The sequence below is a fragment of the Polyodon spathula genome, chromosome 30 (assembly GCF_017654505.1).
Source record: "Polyodon spathula isolate WHYD16114869_AA chromosome 30, ASM1765450v1, whole genome shotgun sequence".
Taxonomy (NCBI): Eukaryota; Metazoa; Chordata; class Actinopteri; order Acipenseriformes; family Polyodontidae; genus Polyodon; species Polyodon spathula.
The window spans coordinates 1,098,013-1,111,761 of NC_054563.1; the positions used below are offsets into that span (position 1 = coordinate 1,098,013).

At 42.3% G+C, this 13,749-nt stretch overlaps 1 protein-coding gene across 1 annotated transcript in view; it reads left to right on the forward strand.

The window, feature by feature from the left end:
* Positions 1-13,749, forward strand: part of cdk8 (cyclin-dependent kinase 8) — a 49,190-nt gene that overhangs the window by 21,918 nt on the left and 13,523 nt on the right. The window contains exons 5-7 of the mRNA XM_041232776.1: positions 7,024-7,081; positions 9,327-9,458; positions 11,171-11,314. Of these exons, the coding sequence (XP_041088710.1) occupies positions 7,024-7,081; positions 9,327-9,458; positions 11,171-11,314 (334 nt within the window). The remainder of the gene's footprint in view (positions 1-7,023; positions 7,082-9,326; positions 9,459-11,170; positions 11,315-13,749) is intronic.

Below are 13,749 nucleotides of genomic sequence, written 5' to 3' on the forward strand. Positions count from 1 at the left end.
GAGCAGGATGGGGGAGCTGAAAGCTGCAATTTGACTTGGTATTTTGCGTTCAGTTTGAGTTAAAGAAACCGGGTGGTAATTGCAGCAGTCTAAAGCCCGTTACACACTGGCATGCTCTACCCGGGCCAGAACCTGGTGTCATGCCAGTTGGGTGAGCGATTTCGCACTGCTTTTCATAAAGCAGGGTCGACCTTGGCGACACAAGTAAATACTCAACGAGCGTATCAGTGCCCCGGAAGCAGCTTGTTACGAACGCTTCCATCCAAGCTTCTCTGAATTGAACTGTCGGCCCAAATGTTTCTTCATCCCTGCTGCAATCTGGCTCATGGTGTGTCTCAAGCAAGAATAATGTATGACTAAACAGAAATGTTCCTTGCAGAAATGAAAACTTCACGCAGGCGGGGCTGTTTGTTATTTCATTGGCTTACAAACGGCCGTCATGCATTTTGTCTAACTCAGCCTGGGTCAAAACATGTTGACCCAAATCCTGAGGTGGGTCGCTGCGACCCGGGTCAACCCAGGTATGTGGTTTCACACTACATGGGATTGTGACCCGGGTAGCCAGAACCCAGGTCAGGACCCAGATAAGAGTGCCAGTGTGAAGGGGGATTAGGAGGGTCTTGTTAGGTTTGGTCATTAATGCTTGCTGCGTTGATGGGAGGGTGAGGTATTTTCATTAAAGGAAAAATGAAATGCTGCTTTTAAGATTGATGACAGAGAGTCAGTATTAATTTTATAGATCATTCCTTCATATTGGGGTTTCAACAGTAAAGGCCTCCTTTGTTTATATATTGAAAATAGGACCAAGCCTAGTGTTTTTAAGAGACCAATGAACGCTGTTGGCGATGTTGGTTTTTACAAAGGCCCCTTTTATTGTAATGATATAAACTGCGAACATCGGCTTGTTTTAAAGTGCAGTTTTTCTAGAACCGGCAGCACTGAGAGAGGAGGGGGGTGTCCCTGGACCAGCGGTGTGAAAGCCAGTCTCTCTGGTCTCTCAGAATCGTACATGTTTCTGTAGCCATTCGCCACGCTTCCTCTGTGAATTTAAGAAGAAAACAAAACAACTTGTCAACCACTGATGGTATGAAGAAAAAATCCCCCCGGTGCTCTAAAACTGCTGCTGACCGCTGAAAAAGAAGACTTTCACCTTCCAGCCCTGTGTCTGACCCGCCTGCAATTCAGAGAGGCTCCCCTGGGGGCTCTACTGCAGTGGTGGACCAAAAAGGAAGGTCACTGCTCCGTAAAGTGCCTCGTTATTCCAGGGCTTCAGCCTGTATTCTGTTCAGTGTGGGTTTTTTTTTTTTTGCTTCAATTACAGCGCTGTTTAAACAGCTGATCAGAGTACAGCAAGGACCACCTGGAGTTCTTGCATCCCAGTGATAAGCTCCTGAAGCTGTGCATGGCTGGTGTTGGTATAATAAAGACCCACCAGGTTTATTGACTATTCAAAGGTCAATCCGCACGGTGCCTGCGCTGGACACCACTAACCTGTTTGTGCACAAGCAGCTGCTTTTTGTACTGTGTACATACCTAGTTAATGCAAATGTGGGCTTCTAGGGGGCGGTTAGCTGGAAAATGAAGCCTCTTGTAATCTGTATCTGTTTGTTTAGCTGCTTATTTCATAGCTCAAGGCGTGAATGGCATTCGTGTTATTATTCGCTGGGCCAGTTGTTCTTGTCAGAGATCCTGCAGTTTGTTAGAACAGGGAGCGCTCAGAGCTGAATACAAGGACCGTATCAGATAGAGCACTTAACTGTAACCAGGATAGTGTGAATACAGTCCAGGGGTATTAGTGTAACTTTAATACAGGTCAAGAAGTAAGTGGTATTAAAGTACATGAAAATAAGTCCAGTCTTGGTGATACTTTTTAATTGTGGCTGGGCCGGGGGGTTGGTGATGAGGCAGCACAGTAGAACAAAGCTTACCAATGAATAAAGCTTACCAGAGCTTACCAATTCTTTTAGAACATTACATTGAGGAGGTTCTATACTGTTCCATCTAGTTTGCTTAATTTATTTACTGAAACTTTTTCAACACTGCAGCCCTTTATACAGGTCAGTGACAAAATCTTCCACTCCAAACAGCAAATCAATAAACAGATCTAATATACTAATGTCTGTATCTATTGCATTCAGCTATCCTAGACTGCTCTCTCTCTAAAGTGCCAAAAGCATGAGGCACTGTGCAATGCTGCTACTGTTGCTTGCTGTTTTTAACTTGCTGTTTTTAGTAGCTGTTTTACCCTGCATTTAATTAAGCATGAAAAGTCCTTTTTTAATGTGGTGTGTGTGTGTGTGTTTTTGCCAAACTTAATGATTTTATTATACACAAGTACATGTTTTTTATGTAAGTTTCGCAGTTCTTTTAAGGTAACATTTACCAAGCACTGAAACAGAAACAGGAATAGTTCCAAACAACGTGTTTCTTAAATGCCTTTTTTTTTAAACAGCAGTGTTTCATCATTCAAATTACACAGAATTTTATTGCGTAACAAAACTTTAGAAACCGTAATGCTTATGCACGGGTCGTGTCTTACTGGTTGCAGTACAGGGCGTGAGCCAGACTTCACAGATTGTTCCTTACATCTGGAAAACGACTTATCCCGTTGTCATGTGACTTGGTATTTACATTACTTAGCATAAGCTATTGATGATGTCAGGTTCTGGGGATATAGTGGGGTGTCTGTGTCTGGGTCAATAACTTTTTCCCAGTTTAACTCCTCAACTGGGATCACAGGGATGGGTATAAAACTCCTACTGCATTGCAGTTTCACCCATTCCAGGATTTACTACACGCTTGATTAGACACTGCATAGGTAACAAACTCAGATGTCTTATTAAATTTATAGCAAAACCGTGAATGGATCTAGCTGCTATGCATTGCTGGATCATCCATCATTTTCCTGCATGTTTGAAAATCACCAGGAAGTGCCAGTGGAGCTGCTCTGCACCCAAGCACTAGCATTGTAGTGCGATGAGGAGAAAGTGCCCTTGCCGGTTTTGCCTCCCTAAGCCACAGGAGCGCCAGAGCTCCCTCCGGATTCCCCAGCAAAGATCTGCAGCAAATATTGGCCAATAATTGCATGAAAGCAGCTGAAAGGCATCTTTTTGATGGACAGCATGTCCAGCCGTGTAGAGTCTCACTACAGTTTGATTTACACAGACAATACTTTGGTTCTAGAAATTTAAACACATGATCAGAAGCAGCAGCAAGTGTTCAGCTGTGACACTGCCTCATTTAATACCGTCATGGTAGAATCCACAGAGAGCACAGTACAAGTGAAAGTAGGGACTGTAAACCGAAATCCAGCCTGTGTTTGCTGTCTATTGGTAGGGCTTGCATTAACCTTGTTTTATTTTGACTTTGCACAAGGACTGCTGGTTAGCACTGTGCTCTTAAACGAATTAGAGCTGTTTTAAGTGTGTTAAATCTTCCTCAAACCTGTCAATTATTCTGTGTTAAAGACGCATCTGATCCAGCTCTCGTGGGTTATTGCATGGGATGTTTTCTAAGTGTTTTTGAGGACTAGACTTGTGTAACACAGTACTGTCTGACTGCTGTCCGATGCTCTGCTCCACAGCTGGCTTGTATGTTGAATAATGGGCTGGCTTTGCTTGAATTCTCCTTGTTATGAGCGGAGATCTGTTGCAGTGCTGCTTCCCTCCAGCCGGCCCTGGTTTCATTGCAGTGTCTGGGTGGATAATCAAGCACAGTGCCCTGCTTCTACTCCAGGCAGTCCTCCAGCGACTGTCTGATTGGGGTTACGATGGGGTAGGAATGCGTGCTGTCTGGTTGGAGATGAGATTGCGAGGATGTGGACAATGCTTCTACTGTGCGAGCTTTATCTTCTTTCTTTTTTTAAATGAGATTTTTAAAAAAAAAAATCAGATTTATGGAATACAGATAGACTAGGAGTGATGGTTCACTTATCATGGAAAAAGATCCTGTTATAATTTTGAGCATTCAGAAGCACAGCGTGTGATTTAGTGTCGTCCCATTCTATTTATAACACCCTTACCGGTTGCGTGTTTTTTTTTTTTTTTTTTTTTCTAAAATTCTTTTGGGTACCTCTGTGACATGGCACATGGAATATGCAGAATAAATACAGTTTCTCATCTTTGGCATTGGATCATGTAGGAAAATACGGAGAGGAGAGGAGAGGCATTGTCCTTTTGTACCTGTCCTTGAACATTTTGTTCCACCTACACTGCAGTTCACATTTCTGCTAACCCTTTTCCATCACGTGTTATAATAGCGATCTGGGGGTATAGTGGTGGCGCTGGAACGCAAATAGCAGCTTTTGTTTTCGCTGTATCTTGAACTGCCTCTGCCAGTTAATTTCACCTGGGTTAATGTCTCCCTGGAGTATTTTAAAGCGCATGTAAACAGGGGGCTTGGTTTACCATCTTATCCAATCGACGGCCCGCACCGCCTCCTAGTTCCGTTTTGAAGAGGCTTGGTGCTTGTCATACCGTCGAGCCACCATCCCCATTTCCTGTAGCCCCTGGCTACTTGTATAGGAAGTGCTGTCACTTGTTTCTGCAGATTCAGAATGGAATTCCCTGTTATAGGTCTTGCATTTAAATTGCTTTGTTTTGGTTCTTAAAATGTCTCGTTCAACACTGACCAAACCCTGCACCTTAAGGGTGCACCTTACTTCCCAGCTTTAAGTACAATATCAAGAACCCAGGCATAACTTTTGCAGCAGACTTGAGAGGCTTTATGAAATACGGATGTCTGCTTCGCTTGACGTCTCGTTAACAACGCGTGCTGTCATCACGGAAGTTACTTTGGACTCGATGTATCAAAACTTCTGGATCCCTTGCCAGACACCTTGGGTGTTGCACGTACGTTTTTTCCCCACAATGTTGAAGTCTCCTTGTGCAGTTTCTGTCTGGCAGTGATGGATTATTTCCTGTAAGGAAGCCAGCTATGCAGACTCATCCAGTGCAGCCTTCATCTCTATCACTTTCCCTCTGAAAGAGAAATCCAGCAGCTGATTGGAGTCCTGATTTTGTTAAAGGATATCCTCTCTTCTGGGAGTCATATTTCCATCCCTGCTGCGTGTTGTTCTCAGATTTTATCAGAACGTTCCTGACGTCAGTTTCAATGGTACAACGAGGAAAGCCTCCTGATTGGTGCATACAGTATACGGGCGAGTTCTGTGATATCTATACTGCAGCTGGCTCAAAGTTCCACAGCCCTCGTTCTAACCCTTATTAAATCAAATGCACACATTATCTGTTCTCTCTGTCTGAAGTCTCCGGGCAGCAACAGAACTTTTGCTTTCTGTCTGCCATACGCTTGATTTTCTTGCTTCAGAAGGTCATTTGTGAGCCAGATTCCTGGGAGGTATTTGGTGCAAACCAATGCTTTAAAATCTGTTCTCCAGCCCCCTTTTTCTTTTTGTTAATTCTTTGATTCAGGTGTCCGTATGCAGATATGTCAAAGGCAGTGCCATATAAATGATATGTTGCTATTGACACTCCCTGCCTGTGCTGTAGATTACACTCATTCCAATGGTCTGGCTGCATTCAGATCATGTGACCTATAGTGACCCCCACCCTGATTACAAACCCAGTGGGAAAACCAGTGCCCCACGACTGGGAAATGTTCTGTCCAAGGGAGACGGGAGGAAGGGAGCTTACTGTGGAAGTTGGTACACGCCATAGAATTTCCTTCCTGTTGCTTCATGAGGTTCTCAAGCTTATTTCCCAAGAATAAAATGAATGAGATCATAGCTCCTAATGTTCTCTGTACCACTGATGCTGTATGTAACATTGTGCCTGCTCTGTGCAGATAAAGAGAATGGAGTTTTCCCGGGACTGCGTCTCTTATTCTGAAGAGTGCAGTTTAAGGACAGGATGCTGTGTGTTATCATGCAGAACACAGGGTTAAAGTGCCACAGGCGTGTAGTGTTGTGAATCAGTAACAAGAAAGGCACAGCTAGAAGGGAAGAAGGACATTTGCCTGTAAAAAGAGCTCTTGAAAAACCCTGGCCGCTGTTAGTAGGGGACGTTCTCTGTGAACGCCATGGCTTTATTGATCAGGCACTAATTAAAACTAAACTTAAGTTTTAAAAAATACTTTTTCTTGAAACAGTGATGACAGTTGGGCTTCACACAGCAGAAGCAATTTTGGGTAATTGCTGTATTTCTTATTTTTTTATTCTTGTTTTTTTAAATACCAGGAAACACGTGGTGGGTTGGGAGGGCATTATTTCAGAGGGGGCTCTCCTTTCATAAAGATTCAAACCCAATCAGTCTCCTACACAGGGGTCATTTTTGCCAGTCTAGTTTCCTCCAGCATTACTTGTGTTCCTGTTCCTCAGTGTGCGCACACACCTCCTCTGCCTTCCAGAGTTGGTAGCGCACAGTAATGTAATGAAGTCCTTTCATCTGTTCTCCAGTGGCTTCTTCTCCGTTCACAGCTGCCCCTTGCCGCTGGCATGCAGTGTATCACCAGTCTTGATTGCTCCCATTGTCTTTAATTGCATTAGCTGTATTGCCTGTTTCCTTTGATTTATTACATTCCCTTAACTTGGAATTGCCTAAATCACAAACTTACTTTATTAGTTTAATACAGGAATGGATTACAAAAGCTGCAGCTACACCTAATGACTTGAAACACAGCTAATGATTTGACTCGACGTTTTGAGTTTAATCAGGATGATGCAAATAAACCAGGTGGACATTATAATTGCTTAATAATAATCGCACAGTACGAGAGGTTTGTATAAAACTGAGATTTTATCAAACACTGTAGCCAGATGCAATCAGAAAGTTCTATAGGAGACTAGGAGTGTGTGGACAAAGTGTTTGAGTGTGCCAGACGGACAGACACAAACCGCACATTTTTGAATAAAGACCCTAAAAATGGGCAACTCATCCAGTCTGAGAGGATGTTTCAGAGTCAGACGGAGGCCTTGTTAACACAGTATCACTTTATTAGGGTCATGACTTGCTGCAGGGACTAAGCCCCCAGTACATTTCAAATAGTTTGTATTGTTTGTTTTCACAGAAACCTGCTAACATTTTAGTAATGGGTGAAGGTCCAGAGAGAGGACGAGTCAAAATAGGTAAGCTATTTTTACATTTTGATTGTTTTCAAAGAAGTACTGGCCAAGTCTGTCGAGTTTTCACATGCATCAGTCTATTAGAAGTGGGGATTGTGTGTGTGTCTGTCTCTTTTGGAATGAATGCAGCATACAAAAATGATCTATCTATTTATTTATTTATTTATTTATTTATTTATTGGATGTACACAAGGTTAAAATGATTTTTCAGGACGTTTTGGAAGGAGACCTTCTTCAGCTGTTTAGTAAGAAAAGTAAACAAAGTAAAAAAGGCTTTTCTCTGAAACAGCCTGAAATACTTTTTTTAAACCTTTTGTGTACATCCCCACTTTTTATTACATTTTTTCATTTTTCTTCACTGCAGTTTAAAATCTATATGTATTTATATATCTGCAGATCCCCACCACGCTCCATTGTCTATACTGTAATATTCCAGGAATTCAGTTCCTCACAATGGAAAGCAGTGACCACAGTGTGAGAAAACAATGGGCTACTAAAGCCTTTATTGATGCGCAACCACTGGGTCTGTCGATGGAAACTCATCAGACCCCTGTCTGAGAGGATCCACTGGGGCTCGTTGTGTAGTGCTGGGAGAGTCATGTGATCAGGAGCTCTCTGGTTCCAATCCTGGCTGTGCTGCTGAGTTGTCGATCTTGGCTAATGACGTACAGTGTAGGGAGCGCTGTATTAGCTTTCCCACTCCTGTGGGTTAGGGAGGAAAATTGGTAGGGATCAAGTTTGCCTGCCTCGCAAAACGACAGTTATCTCGATTGGGTGTCCCAAATGCAGAGTGGGTAGCTATCCGAGCAGACTGAACTGTACTGGTTTTAAAACATTCACAACTGACATCATTTATAACTGTACAGCTAAAATGGGTCTTTGTTTACTTTAATAAGCAGAGCATGATTTAAATAACATTTACTGAGTTAAGTTTAAACATTTGTGGATTGGCTAAACTATTTCTAGTAGAAGTAATCAAACCTGAAACCTTGGGGCTGTTTAGAATACTGTGTTTACATTCTGATAGCATGTGCATTTTGCGCTGCGAGGACAATTCACTCACTTAAACATTTACCAAACCAGAACAGTCAAGGAGAAAAACTAACCTTCAGAGCTTGTGTGCTTTAACTACAGAGCTAGACTGCACTCCAGTGCATACGCAATGCATGGTGACAGAGTGCTCCACTAATGTGCACAGTAGCAACAAATTCACTGTCTGTCTCCTAGATTTCTTGTTTTAATTCCCTGGTCATGGTTAAACAGTTAGCAGTTGTTTTTAATGGAAGCTTGCACACATTTAAATGTGGCTCTTATTTACTCCTTCGTGTCCTTTTCAGTAGAGATGAGTGATCCAAACGTGACTGCGCCCTGCATGAGCATATCCAACAAACTTATGGTACAGGTGCGGAAGTCTCCAAAAAACCATTCATGCAAAAACATAAGTTATTTTAATTTTACGTCGAATGTTGAGGACAAAGTGCAAATGCAGTTAACTTGCAAATAAGTGCAGCCGTGACTCTCCTCAGTGCTAGGAGCCATTTAAAGGGTCTGACAGGCAGCAGAACGGATCTGCCTGCTCCTGTTACAGCTGCTTCACTGTGACATTGCCCTCCAGGGCTTGCCTTAAATGTCCCCACACTTCCAGTTCACCTCAATGCACACGTAGAAAGTTGCTGAACTGAAAAAGTGTTTTGGATTTAATAAAGAAAGTGTTTGACTTCACAAGCACGTCCGTCTCCTGAAAGGCTGAACACAAATATTCCTGATGTTCCTGCTGAGCGCTCAGTTAATATTCCTGCCTCTGGTTTGTGTCCGGGTGAGGGGAGGGGATTGCTCGGGAATGTTAGCCCTCCTGAGGTATTCAAAAATCCTGAGAAACATTTTGGGAAAGTGGTTGCATGTTTTATAGGGATTTCAATTTGCTTTTGACCGCAGGCTCTTTTTTAAATTTTTATTTATATAAATACTAACCTTTTACAGGAATCTTATTTCTAGCATGGGCTTATAAGGTAAAACATGTCCAAGCATAATGGTAATTTGAACTTTTTACTAACCGTCGTATGAAAGCACTTGATCAGCTTGATGTTGTTGAAATGTTACTGGGCAGTGTTAAACTCCTAATAAAATCAGGAATGGAGGCGCTCTGTTTTCTGCTGGTTTGGCGTGCCTCTAGCAGTAGGAATGTGTTGATGGTTTGTGGTAGAGTCTTCGGATCTTGACACGTTGTGTTTTCTCTTCTCTCACACAGCTGATATGGGCTTTGCTCGGTTGTTTAATTCACCGTTGAAGCCTCTAGCGGATTTGGACCCTGTTGTAGTAACATTCTGGTACCGGGCTCCAGAACTGCTGCTTGGAGCCAGGCATTATACCAAAGCAATTGGTAAGTACAGGGAAGGGGATTAGAGCACAGGGAGGCCTGCCACGGTCACATTAGACAGCACTGAGTGCTGTTGGTTTGTTAAACGAAAATGTAATTTATTCCAAATCAAATCAATAAGCTGTTCAAGATGAATAGCGTGTTCAAGATTGCACAGCATTGAAACAAACAACAAAACCACAAAAACAAACAAGCAGGATAGAAAGAAAAACAAGCATTGCTGTTGACTTCACGTGATGAAAGCTCACGTCCGTTACCCCCGCCCCCTATTGGTGTCTGTCTTCCGTGTCTTTTATTACCAGGGGGGTGGGCGGAGTCCACGAGCCCAGTTTAAAAATCAGATACTGTGGTTACAAGTTTCACATTACTGAATGTTCCTGGGCAAACACAAGTATATCCCAGCAGAGAGAGAGAGTGTTCGTTTTCTGTTGGGTCTTATTGGAAATGCAGTATTGCATTATTACCGTGTAATTGCTCTGCCTCTGTACCCAGGCGGCTTTTCTCCTTTATTTTTATTTGAAAAGTAATCCATCAGGGAAATCCATACTGCAGTGTTGGATGTCTTGTGTCAAGCCAGTCTCCTAGTAACACAAATTCCTTGTAACTAATATATATACATATATATACACACATGCACACACAAGGGGGTGCGTGTGGACATTGGCACAGGAGGAAAGCCATTTACTAGTATAAATAAGAATTGCATGTTTGAGTGCTTCTAAAGATTAATAAACAAATGAGAAGGCTAGTGTTAGTTGTAATAATACAGCAATAGTAAAGTACTGTGCTGAATTTCCATTACATTTAGCATGTGTGTTTCATTTGTATTATTTTTTTATATGTATATTTAAGGATATACAGTCGGACACTGCAACACTGAAAGGAAATAACAGATAGCACATTTTTCTGTCCTGCTACGAAGTATAACATATTTTTTACGAATGACCAGATGAAAGGGCCGGCAGACTGTAGTATTAATGTCGCGCTTTCATTAAATTCAGCCTCGTGAACCTCCTGTAGTATAGAGTCAAAGCAAAGGAATAAACCAGCCAGCCAGCAAGCAAATCTAGACAGATTTATTACGTTCCTCTCCCTGTCCTGGCGAGTGCAAAATGTTCTCATTTTTTATTCCTTATGAGTTTAGTTTTTTGTTTTATTTTTTATAAACATCCATTCCCAGGAGTATCTCAAGACAGCTTGTACAATGATTCTTGTGTATTTGACTGACAGGCCTAAGCCTGTGGGATTGTGGAGGATTTGCTGCAAGGCAGGGTGATGAGATGACTGTCTAAGATGGGGTCAGACGGGCTCACAGAGACCACACTGATGTAGGAACTCAAATCTAGAAATCCAGAACATTTTACACATTGTTTTTTAGTTTTTCTTTGGCAATAACTAACTACAATTTCTACAATAATAATAATAATAATAATAATAATAATAATAATAATAATCCTCCAGGTGAAATCCAGTATAAATGGTCTGATTTCAGTTTGAAGCACTTTTCCTTTTTCAATAGGATGTTTAGAACGCGCTGGACAGTCTGGTTAGAGACCCACTAGGAACCACAGCATAGTTCTGCAGCAGTGTGAATGAACGACTGTGACAGGACCAATAGGATTGGCTCGTGGGTCAGTTCTCGTGCTCGTAAAGCAATAAATAAGTGCATACTGTAACTTCCCATTAACTTTGAATCCCTCTTCCCTTTCCTGCAGATATTTGGGCTATAGGTTGCATATTTGCGGAGCTGCTGACGTCAGAGCCAATATTTCACTGTCGACAAGAGGACATCAAGACTAGTAACCCCTATCACCATGACCAGCTGGACAGGATATTCAATGTCATGGGCTTTCCTCCAGGTAAAAAACAACACAATTAATGTGATATAAGCACATTGATCAATAACCCTTCTCTAAAGGTATTAAGAGTTCATGAGCTGCTCACTTCAGTTAGTTAATCAATGTGCTTTAACCCTTTCATGCATGGAGACCTCTAGTTTCTATATGGGGGCGTATGGAAGATGCAAATGCCAGAGGATGCAATTTTATCCACATACAAGCAATGGGTAAAAAAAAAAAATGTAAACGAAAAACTACTATATAAATTGTTTCTCGGAACATTCCTTAAAACAAACGCAGTAATGAGGCACCGTCTGAAGCGGCTGTAACAATTACAAACGGGTTTCACAATTATCTAGCAGGGACTCCTGCTTAAACATATACTGATCACAGAACAATCTGCATAGCATTTAACAACAAACATGACAGTTACTGTAATGCAAAAAAAAAAAAAAAAAACTTTATTCCATTCAAAATATATCAAATAACATGGATCTGTGGTCCTTGTGCAGCAGTTTCAAAGGGATTGCACACGTCCTGCACAAACTGGCAAACCTAATGTTCAAACAAAACAGTAATCCCACAGCACAGGGCCTTGTGAAAGTGTCATATCTGGCATGACCTGTAGGGATGTGGAGAGGAAACAGGGCCTCTGTGGAAGCTGAAACAGGACATGTACTGAAAGAGCTGCTCTAACCTAGCCTTGTATTACAGCTTTAACAGTCTCAACCAAGCACGACTCCAGCCAAACCTGAACGACTGTCCCTGATTGAGGGCCGTCTAATCCATGAACTCTTAAATGGAACGCTCACATGCCCTGACCTGATTTGGAGGAGGGAGGGGGGGGGGGGGGACCCTCAACCTGCCAACATGTGCCCAGGGCTTTTTTCCTGGCTTGTGAGATTTTGCGATTTTGGCAACAATGATTTTTCAAAAAAGGAGGTACCAAACAAATGGCCTGAAGTTCCATAAAGAAGCTGGCATTCATGAGTGGCAGCTGGGTGCCAACAGTGCTGATGTGCTCCAGCGCGCCTCGATTTCACTGCAGTGCCGATGTGCTCCAGCGCGCCTCGATTTCACTGCAGTGCCGATGTGCTCCAGCGCGCCTCGATTTCACTGCAGTGCCGATGTGCTCCAGCGCGCCTCGATTTCACTGCAGCGCTGATGTGCAAATCATTTCTTTTTATTTTGTTCGGGTGGGGGGTTGGATTTGGGGGTTTCGTAGGGCTCCAAACCAAAGCGCAGTAAACGTTCATCCATAGCTTTTAATACACCCTGTAAAGGTAGAAGTGCTGTATTAGAAACCTGTTCACACTGAAGAAGGCATCGAACAGGCTTGAGCTCCGGCTTCACTGCCCAGTGTTGCTGTCTTCGGCAGCATGCTGAGATGCGTTCTTAACTGCTGTAGCTCTTGAGAGTAGAGGCTGTTTCCTTGGACTTGTGAATTACTTAGAACGGAACATTATGTTACACTGATAGGCCAAAAGTTTATTATTATTATTATTACTTAAGCATATAAGGAGCCCATAACATTTGAAATATGAACCTGCTTGCAGAGGGAGGGGAGGGCAGTCATTGGAACAGCACAGAATGGTTCAGTGGAAATGTAGCTTGGTCTGTGTTCCTAAGACATCCGCTCACCGGTACATGATTTGATGCTCTAGGCATTTACTGGCACGTTAATGCTTTCTCAATACAGCCCTTGGTTTCTTGAGCCTTTTGGAATCCTTTGTCACAAAGAAGATTGTGGCACGCTCACACAATAGTGCGGTTTAGAATGTAACAGCATGCACTGCTAACTCCAAATGGAGTACAGTGTTTCATTCAGCCTGATTTCCAATGCAAACCTGCAAACAAGAGCTTTCTAATGTGCTGAATGTATTTGGGACACAGTGTATAAAACCAATAAATGAAAGCAGGCTGTTGGCTGGAAGGTGCATCCCGGTCTTGTAATTTGTATTACGATGGCTTTGGGCTTGAGAGCTGTTTTCAATAATACTGCAGTTTGGAATGGCAGCTAGATTGATAAACAAGATGGCATGAAAATGCAATGTGCTTCAGCTGTTCTTGCTAACTGTACAGCATTGTGAGTCTGTAATTGACTTAACATAAACGGTTTTCTGTGTACTTCAAATATTAAGGATTATAAATATGCTAAAATGGCACCAAAAATATCCAGACAGCTTAAATACCCAGAGTGTGTGTATATTACGGGTTCAGTTGTGTTTAAAAACAAGATCAATCACTAGCCACAAACTTTGCTCATTATCAGAAATGACAAGTAAAATAAATTAGGAATTATACTGACCTTTTTGGTGCCAGTGTTTGGTGCCCATTTTTTTGTTTGCTGAAATCAACCAAATAATAAGGAAAGAACATTGTCCCATTCCCTGTCCTAAACAGTGCCACAAATAGAAAGCATTGTCCTGTTCTCTGTCCTAAACAGTGCTACAGAT